The sequence below is a fragment of the Pan troglodytes genome, chromosome 13 (genome assembly GCF_028858775.2).
Source record: "Pan troglodytes isolate AG18354 chromosome 13, NHGRI_mPanTro3-v2.0_pri, whole genome shotgun sequence".
NCBI lineage: Eukaryota > Metazoa > Chordata > Mammalia > Primates > Hominidae > Pan > Pan troglodytes.
Window position 1 is genome coordinate 143,931,448 of NC_072411.2, and position 22,032 is coordinate 143,953,479.

Consider the following 22,032-nt stretch of genomic DNA (forward strand, 5'->3'; position numbering starts at 1 on the left):
TGTCATACTCAAACTGCAGAAAACCAAAGACTAAGAGAATCAAAAGGAAAAAAAATCCTTACATGTAGAGCAGAAAGAATAAGAATTACAGCAGACTTGTCAGAAACCACGCAAGCAAAAAAAAAAAACCAAACCAAACCAAAAACGTGCAACTCTGCATCCAGTGAAACTATTCTTCGGGTGCAAAGGAGAAGTAAAGAACTTACTTTTTTCCCATTTTTTTCTAAATCTCTGAAAAAGAAACTTAATATAAAGACTTATTTAGGCAGGCGCGGTGGCTCACGCCTGTAATCCCAACACTTTGGGAGGCCAAGGCGGGTGGATCGCCTGAGGTCAGGAGTTCGAGACCAGTCTGGCCAACGTGGTGAATCCCTGTCTCTACTAAAAATACGACACTGGGGCTGGTGGCGGGCGCCTGTGATCCCAGCTACTTGGGAGGCTGAGGCAGGAGAATTGCTTGAGCCTGGGAGGCAGAGGTTGCAATGAGCTGAGATGATCACGCCACTGCACCCCAGCCTGGCGACAGAGCAAGGCTCTGTCTCAAACAAAACAAAACAAAAAACAAACAAAAAAATTTCTTTAAATAAAAACAGAGAATTCACTGGCAGTACCTCTTCCCTTTGAGAAATATTAAAAGTTCTTCAGGGAGAAGGAATATGATATACGTCAGAAACTAAAATGTATGTAAAAAAAGGGAGAGCATCAGAGAGAATTAAGTGAAGGTAAAATAAAATCTTTTCTTATTCTTAATTGACCTAACAGAAAACAAAAAAAAAAGTTTTCTTTTTTTGAGATAGGGTCTTGTTCTGTTTCCCAGGCTGGAGTGCAGTGGCATAATTACGGCTCACTGCAGCTTCAACCTCCGGGGCTCAAGCGATCCTCCTACCTCAGCCTCCTGTGAAGCTGGGACTACAGGTGTGCATCACCATGCCTAGCTAATTTTCTTATTTTTTTTTTTTGTAGAGATGGGGTCTCACTATGTTGCCCAGGCTGGTCTCAAACTCCTGGGCTCAAGCAATCCTCACACCTCAGCCTCTCAAAGCTGAGATTACAGGTGTGAGCCACCTCACCTGGCCCTGAATATATGTTGACTATAAGAAACCCACTTTGAGGCCGGGCACGGTGGCTCACGGCTGTAATCCCAGCACTTTCGGAGGCCGAGGCGGGCGGATCACAATGTCAGGAGATCGAGACCACCCTGGCCAACATGGTGAAACCCCCATCTCTACTAAAAATACAAAAATTATCTGGGTGTGGTAGTGCATGCCTGTAATCCCAGCTACTCAGGAGGCTAAGGCCTCCTGAATCACTTGAACCAGGGAGTCGGAGGCTGCAGTGAGCCAACGTTGCACCACAGCACTCCAGCCTGGTGACACAGTGAGACTCTGTCAAAAAAAAAATAATAATAAAAATAAAACAACAACAAAAAAACCCCACTTTGAATATAAAAACATAGATTAAAAGTAAAGGGATAGGCCAGCATGGTGGCTCATGCCTGTAATCCCAGCACTTTGGGAGGCTGAGCCAGGCAGATAGCTTGAGCTCAGGAGTTCCAGACCAGCTTGGGCAACATGGCAAAACCCTGTCTCTACAAAACATACAAAAATTAGCAGGGCATGGTGGCACGCATCTGTAGTCCCACCTACTTAGGAGGCTAAGTGGGAGGATCACCTCAGCTCAGGAGGCGGAGGTTGCAGTGAGCCGAAATCGTACCAGTGCCCTTCAGCCTGGGTGTCAGAGCAAGACCCTGTCTCAAGAAAGAAAAAAGGAAAAAAAAAGAGAGAAGGTACAAATTATTGATATCATTTAAAAAAAAAGAAGGGAGGGGGTCAATCACTGTTAATCCCATGGCCATTAAAAGCTTAATAGAGCAGTATCATAAACACTTCCATGCCCACAAATTTAATCATATAGATGAGATGGACCAATTCTCTGAAAGATACCTCCACCAAAACTCACACAAGAAGAAATAGATAATCTGAACAGGCCTATATTGAATATATGGAAAAAAACAATCTCTTTCTCTATACGCACACTCAGGACACTTCTGTGGCCACATGCAGGTCTTTTCCCACACTGACCAATTCTCTGATACCATTTGGGTGTCCTGCACATCAATTCAGTTCTGACACGAACTGGAGTTCGTGCACATCCCACAGGTTAAGGGCTCAGTCCCACAAGACTGCCCCCATCTGAGGACGATGGCAAGTAGTGGATCCCAGGTTACTCACAGCCTCTGCCCCACCTGGCTACAAATCCAGGCTTCCCACAGCCCCTTCCCTGGGTTTGATAATCTGCTAGAAGGCTCTCAGAACTCAGAAAAAGAGTTTATTTACTAATACCAATTTATTACGAAGGATATTTTAAAAGACACAAATAGCCAGGCGTGGTGGCTCACGCCTGTAATCCCAGCACTGTGGGAGGCCGAGGCGGGCAGATCACGAGGTCAGGAGATCGAGACCATCCTGGCTAACAAGGTGAAACACGGTCTCTACTAAAAATACAAAAAATTAGCTGGGTGTGGTGGCGCGTGCCTGTACTCCCAGCTACTCAGGAGGCTGAGGCAGGAGAATCGCTTGAACCCAGGAGGCGGAGGTTGCAATGAGCCGAGATCGCGCCACTGTACTCCAGCCTGGCAACACAGTGAGACTCTTTCTCAAAAAAAAAAAAAAAAGATACAAATAAACAGTCAGAGGAAGAGCTCAGGGAGAGGTCTGGAAGGGTCTCGGGCAAGGGGCGTCTGTCCCTGTGGAGTTGGGGGTGCACCACCACCTCATCCAGCACACAGATGTGTTCACCAACCTGGAAGCTCTCCAAATTCTGTAGTTCTGAAGTTTTCATGGAGACTTAATTACACAGGCATGATCAATTATTAACTCTACCCCATTCCTCTTCCTGCAGGATGGAGGGGTGGGGCTCAAAGCCCCTAGCTTCTGTTTATGTCTTGGTCTTTCTGGTGAGCAGCCCTCATCTGGGAGCCCCCCAAGAATCACTTTATTAGAACATTCCAAGGGATTAGGAGCTCTGTATGACGAACAGAGCAAAGACCGACTATGAGAACGGAAGGTGGTCGGAGCGCCATTTTGCTCAGGAGACGACAAGGGTTTTAGGAGCTCTGTGCCATATTCTGGGGCAGAGACTAAATATATTTTTTTATTATGTCACAGCATCTATTAAAGAAATGGAATAATAGCTTTCCAAAACAGAAAGCACCAAGCCCTGCTAGCTTCATTGGTGGATTTTACCAAGCATTCAAGGAAGAAATGAAACCACAAAACAGTAGCAGAGGAAATGCTTCCTAACTCATTCTGTGTGTCCAGCAGGGCCCTAATACCAAAACACGCACACTACAAGAAAACTACAGGCCGGGTGTGGTGGCTCACACCTGTAGTTCCAACACTTTCAGAGGCCAAGCTGGGAGAATCACTTGGACCCAGGAGTTCGAGACCAGCCTGGGCAACAGGCTGGGACCCTGTCTGTACAAAAATATTAAAAAACTAGCCAGTGTGACGGCACGTGTCCATAGTCCCAGCTACTCGAAAGGCTGTGGCAGGAGGGTCACCTGAGCCGAGGAGGTTGAGGCAGCAGTGAGCCGAGGTCACACCTCTGTACTGTGCACTCCAGCCTGGGTGACAGAGTGAGACACTGTCTTAAAAAAAAAAAAAAAAAAAAAAAAAGGAAAAAGGAAAAAGAGTCCAGGTGTGTGGATCACGCCTGTAATCCCAGCATTTTGGGAGGCCGAGGCAGGCAGATCACGAGTTCAGGAGATCGAGACCATCCATGGCTAACACAGTGAAATCCCGTCTCTACTAAAAAATACAAAAAATTAGCCGGGCGTCATGGTGGGCGCCTGTGGTCCCAGCTACTAGGGAGGCTGAGGCAGGAGAATTGCTTGAACCCGGGAGGTGGTTTTTGCAGTGAGCTGAGATCGTGCCACTGCACTCCAGCCTGGGCAACAGAGCAAGACTCCGTCTCAAAAAAAAAGAAAGAAAAAAGAAAACTACAGACAAATATCTCTCATGAACACAGATGCAAAAATCTCTAAGAAAACATTTGCGATTGAATAAAAAAATGTATAAAAAGAATTATTTGCCATGACCCAGTGAGATCTATTCCAGGTATGCAAGGCTGGCTCTGTGCTCTAAAATTGATTAACGTAACCCGTCACACCAACAGGCAAACCATCTGACCGTAAATCACAGGATCACATTAATAGGTGCAAAAAAATCATCTGACACATTCCAACATCCCATTCATGATAACAGCTCTCAGCAACAGGAATAAATGGGAATTCTGTCAACTTGATAAAGGACATATAAAAAAACTACAGCTTGGTGGCTCACGCCTGTAATCCCAGCACTTTGGGAGGCTGAGACGGGCGGATCATGAGGTCAGGAGATCGAGAACAGCCTGGCCAACATGGTGAAATCCCATCTCTACTAAAAATACAAAAATTAGCTGGACATGGTGGCACATGCCTGTAATCCCAGCTACTTGGGAGGCTGAGGCAGGAGAATTGCTTTAACCAGGGAGTCGGAGGTTGCAGTGAGCCTAGATATCGCCATTGCACTCTAGCCTGGGCAACAAGAGCGAAACTACGTCTCAAAACAAAAACAAAAACAAAACAAAACAAAAACCAAAAAACAACAACAAAGTACTACAGCTCACATCATAAGGAGGAAAAAAAACACTGTTATTCTTTCTACTATTTCTTAACAGTTTTTGTTTTTTTTTTTTTAGACGGAGTCTCGCTCTGTCACCCAAGATGGAGTGCAGTGGCGTGATCTCGACTCACTGCAACCTCCACCTCCCGGGTTCAAGTGATCCTCCTGCCTCAGCCTCCTGAGAAGCTGGGATTACAGGCACGTGTCACCATGCCCAGCTAATTTTTGTATTTTTAGTAGAGACGGGGCTTCACCCTGTTGGCCAGGCTGATCTCAAACTCTTGACCTTAAGTGATCTGCCTGCCTCGGCCTCCCAAAGTGTTGGGATTACAGGCATGAGTCACTGAGCCCAGCTAATCTGGATTTTTGAACAACTTTATATTGTGAAAAATCTTGAACATTACAAATTAAACAGATTAGTATAATAAATCCACACACATGTCCCTAGTTTCACCATTTATCACTCTTCTGACATTCCTGTTTTGTCTGCACTTCTCCAAACTCTTCAGCTTCCATTTATTATTTATTAACAGATTGTTTTTAGGACAGCAAAATCCAGCAGGTAGTACAGAGAATTCCTTCACCCTCTCACCCCCTGCCCTGTTCCCCTATGATTAACATCTTGCATTAGTGTGGGTATGTATGTCTCAAGTTACGAACCAATACTGATTCATTGCTACAAATAGGGTCCATAGTTTACATTAAGGTTCACTTGTTTTGTACTTGGATTTTGAAAATCCAGATTTCAAGAATTATATGTAGATAATGAATCCATAAAGGAATAAAAAGAAAACAGATTTTGAAGCAAGTGTTAAATTGCTGAACTTAGGAAACAGGTGAATAATATTTAACAGGCGTTGGTATCCTTACTATATCAAGAACGTTTATAACTCAGTGGGCAAGCAAGACCGCGAACATGTGGTTCATAGACGTGCTAACAATGTACCCTCAAGGAATCGCTGCTGGCGGAGAAGAACACCACGTCCACAGAACGCCACCGGGCACTGCCTCTGGAGGGTGGCTTCAACCCACCTCTGAAGCCCACTGGCCCGCATCCTTCAGTTTGGGGAACCTGCCCAAAAGCAGACACTGGCTAACGAGCTGAATAGACAAGTGTGTAGCACTTTCCACATAAATCCCTAAAGAATGACCCAAAGAGTCTGTCACTGAAGAACAAATCCACACGGACAGCGAGAACCACAGAGTGCAGACCCCAGGGCCTGCGACGCCGGCGTGACAGACTGCAACCCCAGGGAGAGGATGTCCTCTCCCCACCACACCCTAGCTCCTGCCACCCCTGTGCCCACACCGCATGCCCAGCCGTGGCCTGGCCTCACCTTTGGAGGGGCACAAGGCATGCAGGGTGGTGCCTGCACCTGTCCCTTGCTCTCCGGAGCCCGGCCCTTCACAGCCCTCCCCACTGACACACTCTCTTTGGAGCCACACTCCCTCTGGCTCCTGTCTACTTGCCTCACTCCACTTCACGGCCAAACCTGGCCCTGACCCCTCATCACTGGCCCCTTCTCCGCCCGGCTCCACCGGCCTCTCCAGTGAGATTCCAGTAACCAGCGACCCTGGGAGCACATCCAACCCCCTTCTCTCCACTATCCTGGGGCACATCCAGCCCCCTTCTCTCCATTCTGGTCAGAGTAGCACCCAGCACAGCAAGGCACCCTTCCTTCCTGAACAACCCCTCAGCCTTGCCCTGGACCCGCCTCGGCTGCCCCTCTCTCAGCGAGGCCTGCTCCTGGGCCGGGCACTGAAGCCCAGCCTAGAACCACACTCGACCCCCCAAGGCTTCAAACACCTCTGCCCTCCACCCCCACACTCACATGCCCAAATCCCAGAGGCCAGCTGCTGGCCTCAGACTGCCTGTTCAAACTCTGGCCTCAGCACCCAAGAGCATCTCAAACTCCGTTCCTCACCCCCATCTCCTGCTCCTCCCCAAAAGCCTCTCCCACTCAGCATCCTCCAGGTGCTCAAGCCTAATCCCTGTAGCTGGTCTGCTGCTCTTTTGCCTCTCAACCCCCTGAACCCAGCCAGTCCTCCAGCATTGCTACCACCGCCACTTCCTCCCTAAAGTCTGAGCCATCGCCATCTACCCTGGGACTGCCACAACAGTCAGCAGCGCCCCCCTCAAAACTGTACTGGAATAGGATTTTTTTTTTTTTAAAGTCATGGCTGGGTGCGGTGGCTTACCTGGCCAACATGGCAAAACCCCATCTCTACAAAAAGAAAACAAAAACAAAAAACAAAAAAAAGCACAAAAAATTAGCCGAGCATGATGGCACATGCCTGTAGTCCCAGCTACTCAGGAGGCTCAGGTGAGAGGATCGCTGGAGCCCAGGGGGTCGTGGCCGCAGTAAGCCGAGATCATGCCACTGCACTCCAGTCTGAGATTGTCTCAAAAAAAAAAAAAAAAAAAGTCATTAAATACTGCCAAAAAGGAGGGGAAACTTGGATACAGTAAACAATGGTAAATAAAGTAACCAGTAAAATGTATACTTCAATCTAATAATCATGGTTGCTTGATGGGGGAATAAGAAGCACCGGAACTAAGATGACATACAGCCTCCACCTAGGGAAGGTGGCACACAGGACCGATCAGCTCTCAACAGTTACACAAAGAGGGGCTCACGTGTTTGTTTTTAAAACTGAAAGATGGGCTGGGCACAGTGGCTCACAATTATAAACCCAGAGCTTTGGGAGGCTGAGACGGGAAGATCGCTTGAAGCCAAGGGTTCAAGACCAGCCCAGGCAACATAGTAAGACCCTATTGCTACAAAAAATTTTAAAAATTAGCCGGATGTGGTGGTATGTGCCTGTAGTCCCAGCTACTCGAGAGGCTGAGGTGGGAGGATCGCTTGAGCCCAGGAGGTCAAGGCTGCAGTGAGCCGTGATAGGACCACCACACTCCAGCCTGGGTGACAGAGCAAAGCCCCATCTCTTAAAAAAAAAAAAAGAAAAGAAAAAATGGAAACACATCCACTAGAAGAATAATAAGAAAACGGTGAGGAAGCCTAACAAATTAAAAAGGTAGGCCCGAATTCCCACTTATCAGTAATCACAATTGTAAATGACTAAATTACTCTACAAAAAGACTTTTGGATTGAGTTAAAAATATAACTATAAAATAAGATGAAAAGGTTGAAAATAAGGAAATGAAGAAATAAGACGTTAAACGGGACAAAAAGGAGTTTCTTGTGTTGGTAACAGGAAAACTTATGCATCAAACAGCATGGTCTTGGGGCAGAAAGCAAAACTTGGACATACAAGCAGAAACGGGCACCTCCAGAACCACAGGGGAGGTCTACCTCACCTTTCTTGGAAATCAGCAGACCGAGGGCCTGACAAGAAGCTAGGGAACGCTCTGGTCCGCTGACTAACACAAGTAAGCAAGTGCCCAGCTTCAGGCGGGAACAATGTAACCAAGGAGTGGTGAGGACACATTTTTCTAGCACCACACTGCAACAGTCACAAAAAGGGACTGTGTTAGCCACAGTGAAGTCTCAAAGGATTCCAAAAAGCAGAACTCCTTCAGTCCTTACCATTAGACCTTAATGCAATCAAATTTTAAAGTAACTACAAAAAAATTAGCTCCCCTCGCCCAATCTGTGTGCACTTAAAAATCTGTCAACACCCTTTTAAATAACCACAGGGTTAAAGGGGGCATCAAGGCTGGAATTACAAACGACTCAGAAATGAACAGCAACAAAAGCAGAGAGAGGCAGATCCATGGCGCGCAGCCCAAGGAACAGGAGAGCCACAGCCTCCATTGCAGGGTTAAGGAACACGCCAGGAACCAGAACTACAAGAAAAAACCCAACAAAGCAAAAAGATGTAAGGATTAACCAGCATAAACAACAACTCAGAGACACGAAGGGCTGGCTGTTTGCAAAAACCTGTAATGGAGACAAACTTCAGGAAGTTTAACCAACAGGAACAGAGAGAAGCTGTCAAAAGCAGCATTAGCTCTGATAACTACAAACAGCTTTAAAATTCCAAGAGAAGCTGGGAGGCCGAGGCGGATGGATCACCTGAGGTCGGGAGTTCGAGACCAGCCTGACCAACATGGAGAAACCACTGTCTCTACTAAAAATACAAAATTAGCTGGGTGTGGTGGCGCATGCCTGTGATCCCAGCTACTCGGGAGGCTGAGGCAAGAGAATCGCTTGAACCCGGGAGGTGGAGGTTGTGGTGAGCCAAGATTGCACCATTGCACTCCAGCCTGGGCAACAAGAGCAAAACTCCGTCTCAAAAAAAAAAAAATTCCGAGAGAAGGCCTGGTGTGGTGGCTCACAACTGTAGCCAACATGGTGAAACATCATCTCTACTAAAAATATAAGAATTAGCCGGGTGTGGTGATAGGGGCCTGTAATCCTAGCTCCTTGGGAGGCTGAGGTAGGAGAATGGCTTGAACCCAGGAGGCAGAGGTTGGAGAACTGCTTGAACCCGGGAGGCAGAGGTTGCAGTTAGCTGAGATCTCACCACTGCACTCCAGCCTTGGCAACAGAGTGAGATGCCGTCTCAAAAAATAAAATAAAATTCCAAGAGAAAAACAGTATACAATTTCAACCCGAGAATCCGAAAATCTAGATTTGATCTGAAAATCTAGGTCAGCAGTACTCAGTGGCACCGTTCCTCCCCAGGACACATCTGGAAAACATGTCGGATGGGCTTTGTTTTCGGTTGTGCTAATAGCTGTTACCCTGAGGATCCAGGAGGTCCTGAAAATCTTGTCCCACTATCATATACTTATTGACAAGCATTGATCCAGATGAAATCAACAATGTGGTAGGAATATGGTTTTCCTATGTACACGACAGGCAAAGGAAACCATCCGCCTATGTAAACATCTAGAAACCAATTTTAAGAAGTACTTAACAGTAAAATACGGGAAAAAACAGAAATAGAGCTAATATACATACAAAGATTACACAGGAAATTTTGTTTTTTGAGACAGGGTCTCACTGTCACCTAGGCTGGAGTACAGTGGTGCGATCACAGCTCACTACAGCCTCGACCTCCCAGGCTCAAGCTATCCTTCTGCCTCAGTCTCCCAAGTAGTTGGGACCACAGGCGTGCACCATGGTACTCGGCTAATTTTTAAATTATTTATAGAGATGGGGTCTCCCTATGTTGCCCAGGCTGGTTTGAACTTCTGGACTCAAGTAACCTTCCCTCTTCGGCCTCCCGAAGTGCTGAGATTACAGGCAAGAGCTACTGTGCCTGGCTTACACACCAAGTTTTTAATAACAACAAGGAATAGAACTTGGGAGGTGGATGAGAAACAATAATTTTTTTACCACTTCTTAGTCTATTTCTGCAGTTTTAATTTTTGCAACAGAGAATGTATTGTATTTCTTTTTTTTTCTCTTTTGAGACAGAGTTGTGCTCTTTGTCACGCAGGCTGACAAAGAGTAGTGCAGTGGTGCCATCTCAGCTTACTGCAACCTCCGCCTCCCAGGTTCAAGCTATTCTCCTGCCTCAGCCTCCTGAGTAGCTGGCATTACAGGAGTGTGCCACCATGCCCGGCTGAGAATGTGTTTCAATAGATGTGTGTCTTTTTTTTTTTTTTTTTTTTTTTGGAGACAGAGTCTTATTCTGTCACCCAGGCCAGAGTGAAGTGGTGCAATCCTGGCTCACAGCAACCTCTGCCTCCCAGGTTCAAGCGATCCACCTGCCCCAGCCTCCCCAATAACTGGGATTACAAGCGTGCACCACCATGTGCAGCTGGTTTTTGTATGTTTTAGTAGTATGTTTTTGTATGTTTCACCATATTGGCCAGGGTGGTCTCGAACTCCTGACCTCAAGTGATCTGCCCACCTTAGCCTCCCAAAGTACTGGGATTACAGGTGTGAGCCACCGAGTCCAGCCTCAATAGATGTTTTAATTGAATAGATGTTAAAATAATTATTAACGTTCATGATGATTTAACTTCAAGGATATTCCTTAAAACGTGAACAGAAAGAACCTCCTCATGATTTTAACAGTTTCTGATATTTGCTTTTTCTGAAAGTTTACTCTCTTATTTTCCATCTAGTTCCTAACTCATCTGGAATTTCTGTTGCATAAGGTATGAAACAGAAGCTATCTTTCCCTGTGCACTCTCCACGGAGGCGTTCAGGCGCTCCTGGCTGACGCGTGCTGCCTGCCTCCTTCACGGCCTACATCCCTACACACACAGATGCCTCTTGTGGGACCAGGTGCAGTGAGGCCTGCTTTCTAACCTGGGTTCCCTCATCCACAAGGTATGGTTACGACCAGAGCTTCCTTCTGAGAGCGCAGGGAGCTTGTGACACCTCCCAGAAATGCTCAGGGGACGTTGGCCACCTTGCAGAGAAACCCCTCCTAACGGGAAGGGAACATGGGTACGCGAGGCTCCGGTACTGACCGCGGCTGGGCGACAGCAGGCTACTCGGATAGGGGACGCTCACTCTCCTCAGCTCATCCAGCTTCTCCTGTAGCTTCCGCACCTGGCTGTCGGAGCGGCTGACCCTCTGCCGCAGGCTCTTCAGCTCGCCGTTCTTCTTCTCCACCTGCTCCCGCAGGCAGCACACCTGGCTCTTGTTCTGCCGGGAGGAGAAGCAGTAGGAGTGCAGTGAGTCGATGAGCTTGCAGGCCCCTGACGCCGACAGGATGACCTCGTTGATGGACATGGGGCTGGCATCGCTGTGCTCGCTCTGCACGGCTTCCGTGGCTGGCTTCGGGGTGACGTCGGCAGGAGGGGCAGAGGGGCTCTGGGAAGGCTTCTGCGGTGTCGCGGTAAGTGATGAGCTGGGAGGGCTCTGGGCCAGGCCCTTGTCGGGTCCCAGGCTGCTCCCACTGCAGCTTGGTTCCACATCTTTCTTCGGCCTCTTGCGGTCAATGGGCTCTCGGGGGACAGATGGCCTTTCTCGGGTGTGCTTGGAGGAGAAACTGTACGAATGAAGTGAGCCGATAAATTTGCACGCCCCAGATCCTGGGGGCGTAAAGTCATCCATAGAAATGCCACTCTTATCTGTCACGCCCCCTTCGATGGAGGAAGTGGCGCTCTCATCGCCAGCATCTGTGGCAGACGCTTCTGCTTTTCCCTGACTGCCTGCCACCATGGGGGCCAGTCCATCTCCTGGAGTTCGTTCCAGAGCTTGCTGGGCCTGCTCCTGGCTGGCGGCCTCCTGGGCCGCCCTGGGTGTGGCTTCACCTTGCAGAGCAGCTCGCTTCAACCTGCGGGACTCTGGCTTGGCCATCGGGTTTCCACTCGAGGACGGTGACCAACCTGCAGCTCCTCTGCCGGTGGCGGCACTCGAGTGTCCCCTCACACCCCCTGTGGGCTTGCTGGCATCTTTTCTCCGGGTGCGGCCATGGCCTCCAGCCCCCCTCTTCTTCTCGGTCAGGTGGAAGATGGATGGCACGGCCGTGGGCTTCAGCAGGCGATGCTGGTCCTCCAGCCTCTTGGAGAAGCTGTCTTTGGTGAAATGCTCACTACAGAGAAATGAATACTTAGTGGGAGTCCAGTTATCCCTCTGAACAGCTTTTAACCATTGGATTAGACGTTTTGAGTCCTTTAGGGGGAACCTACAGGACAAATGACAAAAAGTAATTAGAAATAATTAAATGTCTCCCCTTAAAATAATCAACTGTAAAAGCAAAACAAGTATTTTTGCACGCACCCTAAGCCGTATTGACTTCATCCACTTACAAAAATACTTCAAAAAGATTTAAGGAACATCTTCTACCTGCAGTTATTACTGGAGTAGAAATCTGAAAGACCCGTTGTCTACCCATACAGAGCTTATAGTCTGTAGGGCGGATGGGAAAGAAGGTAACCAACTGCTCCCCAGGCTGTGGTAAATGCCCTATGGGGACACAGGATGCTGACAGACAGTGCCAGGATGGCCTCAGGACAGCAGGAAATAGCTCCTAGAAGCTGACTGCTAACCAACCCTCCCAACTTGCCTGGAAGGTAGGACTCTGGATACCAAAACCAGGGCCAGCATCCACAGAGACTAGGGCGTGAGAGGTCAGGACTGCACGGAGGCAGCCCTGGCTGTGCGCAAGCAGCTGAGAATCTGGAGACCTCCAGAAGACTCCAGAGCTACAGTTCTGTGTTCCTGTTACATGCCCACCTCCAGGAGTAAAAATGCTCCTTTTAAAAGTCAACCAGCTCAGGGACAGGGCACAATGGTGCTCACCTGCAGTTCCAGTTACTTGGGAGCCTGAGGCTTGAGGGTTCTTTGAGCCCAGAAATTCGAAGTTACAGTGAGCTAAGACTGCACCACTGCTCCCCATCCTGGGGAACAGAGTGAAACCCGGTCTTCTCCCCTCAAAAAAAATCAACCAACTCAGATGAACCTTGAGGACATTATACTGAATGAAATAGGGCAGGTACAAAAAAACAAACACTGCATGATACCACTCACATGAGGTACTCAGAGTAATCAAATTCATAGAGACAGGAGAATGCGGGTTCCCAGAGCCTAGGGAGAGGAGGACTGGGGTATTAATGTTTAATGAGTCCAGAGATTCTGCTTTACAAAATAAAAATAATTCTGGAGGTGGATGGTAGTGACAGTTGCACAACAATGTGAATGTATTTGTTGCCATGAATTGTACACTGAAAAAGCGGTAGGAAAGGCTGGGAGCCGTAGCTCATGCCTGTGATCCCAGCTACTCTGGAGGCTGAGATGGGAGGACCACTTGGGTCCAGGAGGCTGAGGCTGCAGTGAGCTACGGTCATACCATTGCACTCCAGCCTGGGTGACAGAGTGGGACTCTGTCTCCAAAAAAAGTTAGGATGGTAAATTTCATGTTACATGTATTATACCATAATTTAAAAATGGTGAGAAAAAAGCAACCAGCACAGGAAGATACTGAATAGGATGTTTAGTCATTTCTTTATTACCTAATAAAGATCCTTCATAACCATTTCTTCATTAAGGCAAACTCTGTGTTTAAGAAAATAGGCCTGGGCCGGGCGGGGTGGCTTATGCCTGTAATCCCAGCACTTTGGGAGGCCGAGGCGGGTGGATCACTTGAGGTCAGGACTTTGAGGCCAGAGTTCGAGACCAGCCTGGCCAATATGGTGAAACCCTGTCTCTACTAAAAATACAAAAAAATTAGACAGGCGTGGTGGTGCTTGCCTGTAATCCCAGCTACTTGGGAGGCTGAAGCAGGAGAATAGCTTGAACCCAGGAGCGGAGGTTGCAGTGAGCTGAGATCGCACCAATGCACTCCAGCCTGGGCGACAGAGGGAGACTCCGTCTCAAAAAAAAGAGAAAAAAAGAAAAAAAAAAAACAGGCCCTAATGTGCACATAAGGGACAGGGTGGTCAGTTCTAACTGCTATTTGCTCCACCTGAGGCCAGTGTGGACCAGGACAAATCCTAACAGGATGGACTGGGCCCTTCTGAGCAACAGGACCTTCTAACCTCCTTTCTGAACACTGTGAGGCCAACTGCAAAGGTACGCCCCCCACACCCAATTCCGATGTCCTTTCCTCCCATACCATGTTAGACCGTGGCAACACGTTGCCTCGTTTTCAAAAAACAATAACAAAACTTCTAGGACACAAGCTCTGAAGGAAATTGTCAAGAAAGTGCGCTGGCTGACTTGTGAAATAATCTAATGTTACTAATTCTTATAATACATTGTAATGATTTAAGACTTACAGCAAACTACTGTGAACTTTCAATAACCCTATAAATAACACGTGCCATTCCCGTCTTTAAAACTTAAATAACACCATGCAACATAAAACAGAAACATCTTCAAAGTGGTTTTTAAAGTCTGTTCGCGGTTCTGGTGCCTCCCGCGTGTAATCCGCAGAAATCTCACTGAAATAGGCTGAACTCACAAGGCCTTAGAGGGGTTTGGGCCCTGCCGCGGGGGCCCACGTGGGAAGCGGCCGAGAGCCCCGGGCCAGGCTCTAAGGGAGCGCAGGAGGATGCCGTCCCCAGCCGGCCGTCCCGTAGACTCTCCGCGTGTACCCGCGTCCTGGGCTCGGGGGCCCAGTCCCGGAAAGCCCTCTCGGGGGCTGTCAGCTAGGGAGGCGCAGGTCGCGTCTGCCCGGTCGCTCCTGCTCGCAGACATCCAGGCCGACGGCCCGCGCGGTCCGGAGAGTCAGCAGTCGCGGCCGAGCAGGACAATCGGCCCAAGACCTGCGCTTCCAGAGCTTGCGGCTTCTGAAGCCTCGGCGCCGGCCGGATCGATCGCGCGCAGGGCGGACCCAGGCGGCCGGGGTGGGGGCGGCTGCGCTGCCCGAGGCGCCCGGCCCAGAGACGGCGGCCGGGCCAAGGTCACACAGCGCCCACGCCCGCTCCCCCGCGCCCCGGCCGCCGAGGCCCGGCGCCCCCGCCCCCCGCGTTCGGGCCAGCCGCGGGGCCTCAGTTTCCCCGCAGGGCCGGGTCGGGGCGGGGGCGTGGCGGCCCGGGGCCCGCGTACCTGTGGAAGGAGACGGCGCGCTTCTCGCCCTTTCCCTGCCGGTTGGAGCAGTTCACGGCCGCACAGCAGATCACCATCGCGGGCCTTGGCCCAGCCGCGCAGCCAGGCCCCGGCCCTAGCCGCCCGCCCGCCCGCGGACCGCCCCGAGGGAGGGAGCGCGGCGGCGACACGGCTCGGGACGTGGGCCGGCCCGCGGCGTCCGCGCCGTACGGCAAGATGGAGGCGCAGGCGCCCGCAGCGGGCCCGCCCCCGCCCCCGCCCCCGCCCCCGCCCGCGTCCTCGCCAGCCGCGGGTTCGGGCGTCTTCGGACCAGCGGGGCGCCGCAGGCCCCTCGCAGCGTCCGTCGGCAGGCGGGCAGACAGGCGGGGGAGTCGCCCCGGCGGAGCAAGTCCGTACCGCGACATGGGCGCGCCGAGCACGTCCGTACCGCAAGATGGCTGCTCGGACGGGGACAGAGCTCGCCTCTGCCGCCTCGACAACTGCTCCTGGGTCCTCTAAGAGGAGGAAGCGCCACCTATGGCACACAGTGTCCCGTCGGACAGCAGAACCAGCCGTCGTCCCACGACACGACCCCATGCCGCCCGCAGGGCGCCCCGGGGGCTCGCGACGGCCCGGCCGTACGCCAAAATGGCGGCTCCCGCGTATTTCCGCTCGCGCGCCGTATCGTCTTCGCCGCCTGCGCCGGCACCCCTATTGGCCCCCGCGGCGTCCCGTCGCCGCGTCGCGTTGCTGGCCCGTCGGAGCGACGCCGCTCGGGTCAGTCGGCGGCCGGACTGGGAAGATGGACGCAGGTGAGGAGTTGCCGGGGGTCGGTCTTTCCGCAGGAGGTGCTCGCCTTATCATTGGCCTCCCCTGCTCGGGTCGGGCTGCCGCGACTCGCCTCGGGGCACGCCGGTGCGGGCCAGGCTGGGCCGGGGCGGCGGGCGCTGCGGGAGCGCGGGGCGGTGTTGGTGGGTGGTGGGCGGTGGGAGCGGGAGGGGGACGGCGGCGCCCTGCGCCGCGGAACCCGCCGTCGGTTGCGCTGGAGCTTCTCCTGCTTTTCCGGTCCCGTCCGGCGCGCTCCGGAGGTTGTGGCTGCACAGGCCCTTGCGCCAGGTCGGCCGTGGAGGGCGGCGGAGCCTGCCGGGCGGGGAGAGGCGCGGCGGCGAACGGGGCGGCCGCGGTCCGGGCCGGGGACGCGAGCGGCGGGCGAAAGCGTAGCCTTTCCGCAGCTGAGCATAAAGGGATGGAAACTCTTTAACTTTTATGAAGTTATTGGTAGGTTGGAGGAGAGAAACGTGACGTGTTCATCACAGTATACGTATCTTTTTTGTTTTTGTCTTCAATTTAGTAACCAGTAGATTCTCCAAGCTGCTTTTCCGTGACGAGAAAGAGAAACAATGAATTTGTATCATCGGGTCTTAGTTTCTTGGGGTCCTAAGAGAGAGAGAAGGAGAAGGAGTGTGTGTGTGTGTGTGTATAGGGAGTGTTGGTTTTTTTCCTATCCTTTCATGCTTCCGCTCCATTTTTGCTAGCAAGATTATTTTAAGTCAGTGCCAAACCCATCGCTTGCCCAGTAGCCCTAGAAATATTTTTACACAGAAGTTTTAGCTCATTCATTCTTTGTGGGAACTGATTTGCCTTTTATCAAGTATCCCCCATCTGTAAAGAAAGATTTTCATCTGGTTTAATTCTGTCATTCTGAATGGGATTGTTTTTACTTTTTATTTTTCTGGTAGCTACAACATAAATTTATTAAGATCTGAGTTGGAAAACTGTAATGTGTATTGCCAATATCTATTAAAATGATTTGTAGCAGCTCACCACTTAAATGTGGTAAGTGGCTGGAGGAAACAGGAGCCCTGACTCCCTAAGGAGCATGTTGACCAGGTGTATATCTTGTGAAGTTTGTTTTTTAGAATAACCGTCATTCACGGTTGAACTATTTGCAGCTGTGTACTATTTGTTGTTTACTATTTTACAACTGTTGTATTATATCTTTTTAGGTGTTATTGTTTGTGATGCAGGATTTTTCTCAGCCACTCTGCCAGCCAGAGACCTCCGGCTGGCGAGGCCCCTGCCCAGGCCTTGCTTGGGTCCAGGCTCGCCGCAGGAGATGCCCCATCTACTTGGTCCACCGGTGGGCACCTGGTTTGCACTATGGCACGGATACCATGGCCACCATGACTGTATGCTCAGCCCCTGGCGGTAGTGGGTGTGTGGGTGAGTGAGTGCCAGGTCCCACCAGCTGTTTCAAGCGCAGGCACCAGAGTGGGCTCTGCAGAGCTTACAGCTAGACATGTGGCAAGCAACTCCCACCGCGGACTCCAGCGTCCAGACAAAGCGACAGTGGATTCTGGTGTCCAGACAAGGGGAAGGTAGTGGCGCCCAAGCAGGGGTGCTTGCAACCCTGAAGCCCAAGAGGGGGTGTTGCAGAGTGTCAGCAGCCCTGTTACTCCCATTGCCCTGCTCCAGGCTATAGCTCTGGGGCTGGCTCCGTCCCGCTGCTTCCCTTTGCTGCCTCCTGTCATGTGGGATGTCACGTGGGGTGGCTGCCCTTTGCCGGCAGAGGGCCCAGGGCCACAGTGTTACAGCCTTCTTTGTACTTGCATTCATTGGGTCCCTAGTTCTTGTCCCACGTCCAAGAAGAATGAGACTACACTTAACACTGACAATCGAAGGGTGAGGAGGGTGGAGAATAGTTTTATTGAGTGATGAAACACCCCTCAGCAGAGAGGGGACTCAAGGGTGGTCTTCCACCCAAAGTCGGGTGGTGTCCCTTGGTGTGGCTGGGTCCAGGGCTTTTATAGGCTCAGAATGGGGAGTGTGTGCTGATTTGTCTGTGAGTATGCAAAAAAGGCTAAAAGAAAGTCACTACTCATAGGTGGGCACAACAGTGTAATAAACCAATTAGAGAAAAGTAGGTATATGTAAAATAGGTGAAGGGTGGGGATTAATTAGAGGAAAGCGCACCAAACAGGAAGAGAGGTTCGCAATCCAGTCTGTGGATTTATCCGAGACTCGTCGCTTGGCTTTCAGGCTTTAAACTGTGGCTTGAAGGTTGGGTTTCACTGGTGACCCACCCCTCTCTGCCTAGGATTTGTCTGCCTCCTGCCTCTATCATTTCGATACCTTGAGGCTGGAGTATCATATGAGAGACTTGGCTAAGGTCAAAAACACAGTTCAGTGTCGATCATATGACCTAAAATGTGAAAATCATCATGTTCAAGTTGGGAGAACAGTTATGTTGTTACATGACGATACTTTATTTTTATCTTTTATTTTCCCTTGACAACTGTGTTGACATGATGATACTTTAATAGGACACTGGATGCTGCTGCATGTGGGATCAGAGTAGAAAAGGTGTTTGCATTTAAAGGTCTCTGTTTATGCTGATAAAAACGTATATGATGTTTGTAGGATATCATGGGGAATTTTCCTTCTGACTTGATGCTGTATTTCCTTTCAGAGATGATTAATGATCTGCCCTCCTCTGATCTCTAGAGTTCTTGAAGATTCTGCCTTCCTTGACCATGTGTAATACAGTTTCTGTTCTGATAGTCATTAATTCAATACACTGTTTGTTACTGACTGTCAGATATGTGTTAGGCATTGTTCTAGACACTAGGACTAGAGAAGTAACAACATAGATGAAAACCATTGCCCTGGGGTAGCTAACGTTCTAGACATGAGACCAGCATTAGCAGCGAAGTGCGTGGCTCCTGGGGGATGGTGATTTGGGCCAAGGATGAGGAAGATTGGAATTGTAGCCAGGATGGCCAGGAAGGGTCTCACTCTGAGGGTTTAAGTTTTGACGAAGACTTAAAGCAGTGTAGGAGGAAGGGCAGGTAGCAAGAGCCTGGTGTGGCTCGGGTGCAGCGGGTGGCGGTGGGAGAAGCAGGAGCTGAGGATAGAAAGGTGACTTAGGCTCAGTGTAGTGGGGCCTTGCCAGCTCATAGTGAGGACTCGGTGTTTATTCTGAACAGGATGGCAGCCCTTTGGAAGGTTTCGTTCTAGAGGAGGAGTCACATGATAGACTGTGTTCAACAGGCTTGCTCTGGCATCTCTTTTGAGAATGTACTGCAGAGGTGCCAGGGCAGAGGCAACGAGACCAGCTAAGAGACTGTTGAACAAGCCAGCAAGGAGATGCCAGTGGATTAGCTCAGGGTGGGTAAGAGGTTGACTTCTGCATGTGTTTTGGAGGTTGAGGCAATAGAATTTGTTTGTAGATTGGAAGTTGGGAGAGGGATGGGTAGAGAGGGAGGAGTTAAAGATGGCCCCATAGTGTATGGCCTGAGCTAAGCAACTCAGATGGGGGGGGCGGGCGTGGTGGCTCACGCCTGTAATCCCAGCACTTTGAGAGGCCGAGGTGGGCGGATCACAAGGTCAGGAGATCGAGACCATCCTGGCTAACACGGTGAAACCCCGTCGCTACTAAAAATACAAAAAATTAGCCGGGCATAGTGGCGGGCGCCTGTGATCCCAGCTACGCGGGAGGCTGAGGCAGGAGAATGGCGTGAACCCGGGAGGCGGAGCTTGCGGTGAGCCAAGACTGCGCCACTGCACTCCAGCCTGGGCGACAGAGCGAGACTCCGTCTCAAAAAAAAAAAAAAAGAAACTCAGATGGGGAAGACTTGGGGAGGTCCTGTCTGGTGGGAAGCTTTCTGTTGCGAGTTTGGATTTATGTGTGTTGAATGTGAGGTGGATGTTAGACATCCTTGTAGAGCAGTGTCCAGTGGGCTTTTGGGTCTACAGGTTTGGAGCTAAAAGAATAAGCCTGGGCTGGAGATAGACTGGAGGTCACATCAGATGAGGTCACCCAGGGTGTGAATGTGGGTGGGAAACAAAAGAGGCCAAAGGCCTCTGCGGGTGTGGAGAGGTCCAGGAGGTGGCAGGCAGACCACAGTGTGGCTGTGTTCTCCACCAGTCCCTAGCACTGTCCCTAAAAGCATGCTCCCCATTCAGACGACTGGCAGGTGCCAGCACTTAAATAGCCACACTGCCCATTCCTTGAGGACAGAGCTGGTGTCTTGTGCTTGCATTTCCAGTGCATCACTTGTGTCTGGCATGTGGTTGGTAATAAAAAAAAAAACAGAACTTGAATTAATAATAACCTACACGTTCCCCTGCTATCAAAGCTTTCAGTTTGTAGAGTTTAACATAAATCCAGTATGTTAGCATAACATGTAATGAATGCAGAGGCTGCTGGGGAGTGGTTTTTTTTTTTTTCTTGAGACGGAGTCTTGCTCTGTTTCCCAGGCTGGAGTGCGGTGGGCGCGATCTTGGGGAGTGGGTTTTAATGTGCGCAATCTGCCCAGTGTGTGCACTGAAACAGTGTTTTCTAGCTTTCTGATGTAGCTAAATTTGGAGTTCCTTTCTCTCTTTCTCTGTTTTCATTCAGGACTGAACTACTAGCATTCTCATGTAAACTCTTGGAGATTTAAAAAAAAGTAGTAATCATATGCAAACTGTTATCTTAAACCTAAGAGTTTTCTAAAGGAAAAGAAGAACCTTTGTTGAATTTATAAAATATAAATCTTTTGGAAAATAACTTCTAAGTGTTTTAGGAAGGTTTCTTCGAAATGAAGTGGTTTACAGTAAGCTCTTAAATTTGCTCGTTTTTTTTTTTTTGTAGTCCTCTCTGGTTGAATGAAGTGTAATTGGTACTAAATGGAGAGAAGTTGGTTAAATTCATTGAGTACAATTCCCTACATTTCTGCCTGTCAGATTAGTAATACTAAGTCACATGTTTTTTCTGATGGAATTACTATATTATTAAAATGCCATCTGCCCTCTTCTGCTTGTGATCGCAGAAGTCCCAGGGAAGAGGGCGTGGAAAATCAAGTGTCTGGGATCCAGCCGACCAAATGGGAGAACTGCTTCTAAGGGGGACTCTTTCTTAAGGTGTACAGTACCTCTCCATCTTTTTTTTTTTTTTTTTTAAGACGGAGTCTCACTGTCGCCCAGACTGGCAGGAGTGCAGTGGCTCTATCTCAGCTCACTGCAGCCTTCGCCTCCTGGGTTCAAGAGATTCTCCTGCCTCAGCCTCCCGAGTAGCTGGGATTACAGGTGTGCACCACCATGCCTGGCTAACTTTTTTATATTTTTAGTAGAGATGGGGTTTCACCATGTTGGCCAGGCTGTTCTCGAACTTCTGACCTCAAGTGATCTGCCCGCCTCGGCCTCCCAAAGTGCTGGGATTACAGGTGAACCACTGCACCCAACCTACTTCTTCATCTTGTTCCTCCTGCGTGTCATCTTTTTTTGAGGCAGGGTCTCACTTCATCGCTCAGACTGGAGTATGGTGTTGCGGCCTCAGCTCATTGCAGCCTTGACCTCCTGGGCTCAAGTGATCTTCTTGCCTCACATTCCTCAGTAGCTAAGACTACAGATGTCCACGCCTAGCTAATTTTTTTTTTTTTAAGAGAGACAGAGTCTCCCTGTATTGCCCAGGCTGGTCTCAAACTCCTGGGCTCAAGTGATCCTCCCATCTTGGCCTCTTAAAGTGCTGGGATTACAGGCATGAGCCACGGCACCTGGCCTTACATGTCATCTTATTTCAAATTAATATCATTACCTGGAAGTCTAGAGATGGGTCTATATATTTATTTATGTGTATATGTACATATATACATAAATATATATGTACATATACACATAAATAAATACATACACATATATGTATAAATATATATATACGTGTGTGTGTGTGTATATATATATATATTTCCCCCCCCCCCCCCCCGTCGTCCAGGCTGGAGTGCAGTGGCGTGATCTCGGCTCACTGCAACGGGGTTTTGCCATGTTGGCCAGGCTGGTCTTGAACCCTTGACCTCAGGTGATCCACCCACCTTGGCCTCCTAAAGTGCTGGGATTACAGGTGTGAGCCACTGCACCCGGCCAGTGGATATTTTTTCCGAAGCTTGACTCCTTTTCTATCAGGAGCTACGTGAATTACCTTATAAATC

General features: G+C 49.7%; 2 protein-coding genes across 9 annotated transcripts in view; one reads left to right on the plus strand and one right to left on the minus strand.

The window, feature by feature from the left end:
- The window catches only part of THAP4 (THAP domain containing 4), a 56,188-nt gene extending 40,882 nt beyond the window's left edge, over nt 1–15,306 (minus strand). The window contains exons 1-2 of the mRNA XM_516210.8: nt 15,086–15,306; nt 11,059–12,221 (exon numbers count right to left, since the gene is read on the minus strand). Of these exons, the coding sequence (XP_516210.6) occupies nt 11,059–12,221; nt 15,086–15,162 (1,240 nt within the window). The 5' untranslated portion in view covers nt 15,163–15,306. The remainder of the gene's footprint in view (nt 1–11,058; nt 12,222–15,085) is intronic.
- The window catches only part of ATG4B (autophagy related 4B cysteine peptidase), a 36,900-nt gene continuing 30,142 nt past the window's right edge, over nt 15,275–22,032 (plus strand). For 2 of the 8 annotated variants that reach the window (XM_009444730.5, XM_063791792.1), the window contains exon 1: nt 15,295–15,876. In XM_009444730.5, coding sequence (XP_009443005.4) covers nt 15,519–15,876 — 358 coding nt within the window. In that variant the 5' untranslated portion in view covers nt 15,295–15,518. Of the gene's footprint in view, nt 15,877–16,207; nt 16,343–17,075; nt 17,288–22,032 lie in introns of those variants that run through there. The other 6 variants (XM_003309574.6, XM_009444731.5, XM_063791795.1 and 3 more) reach the window with 6 other exon arrangements.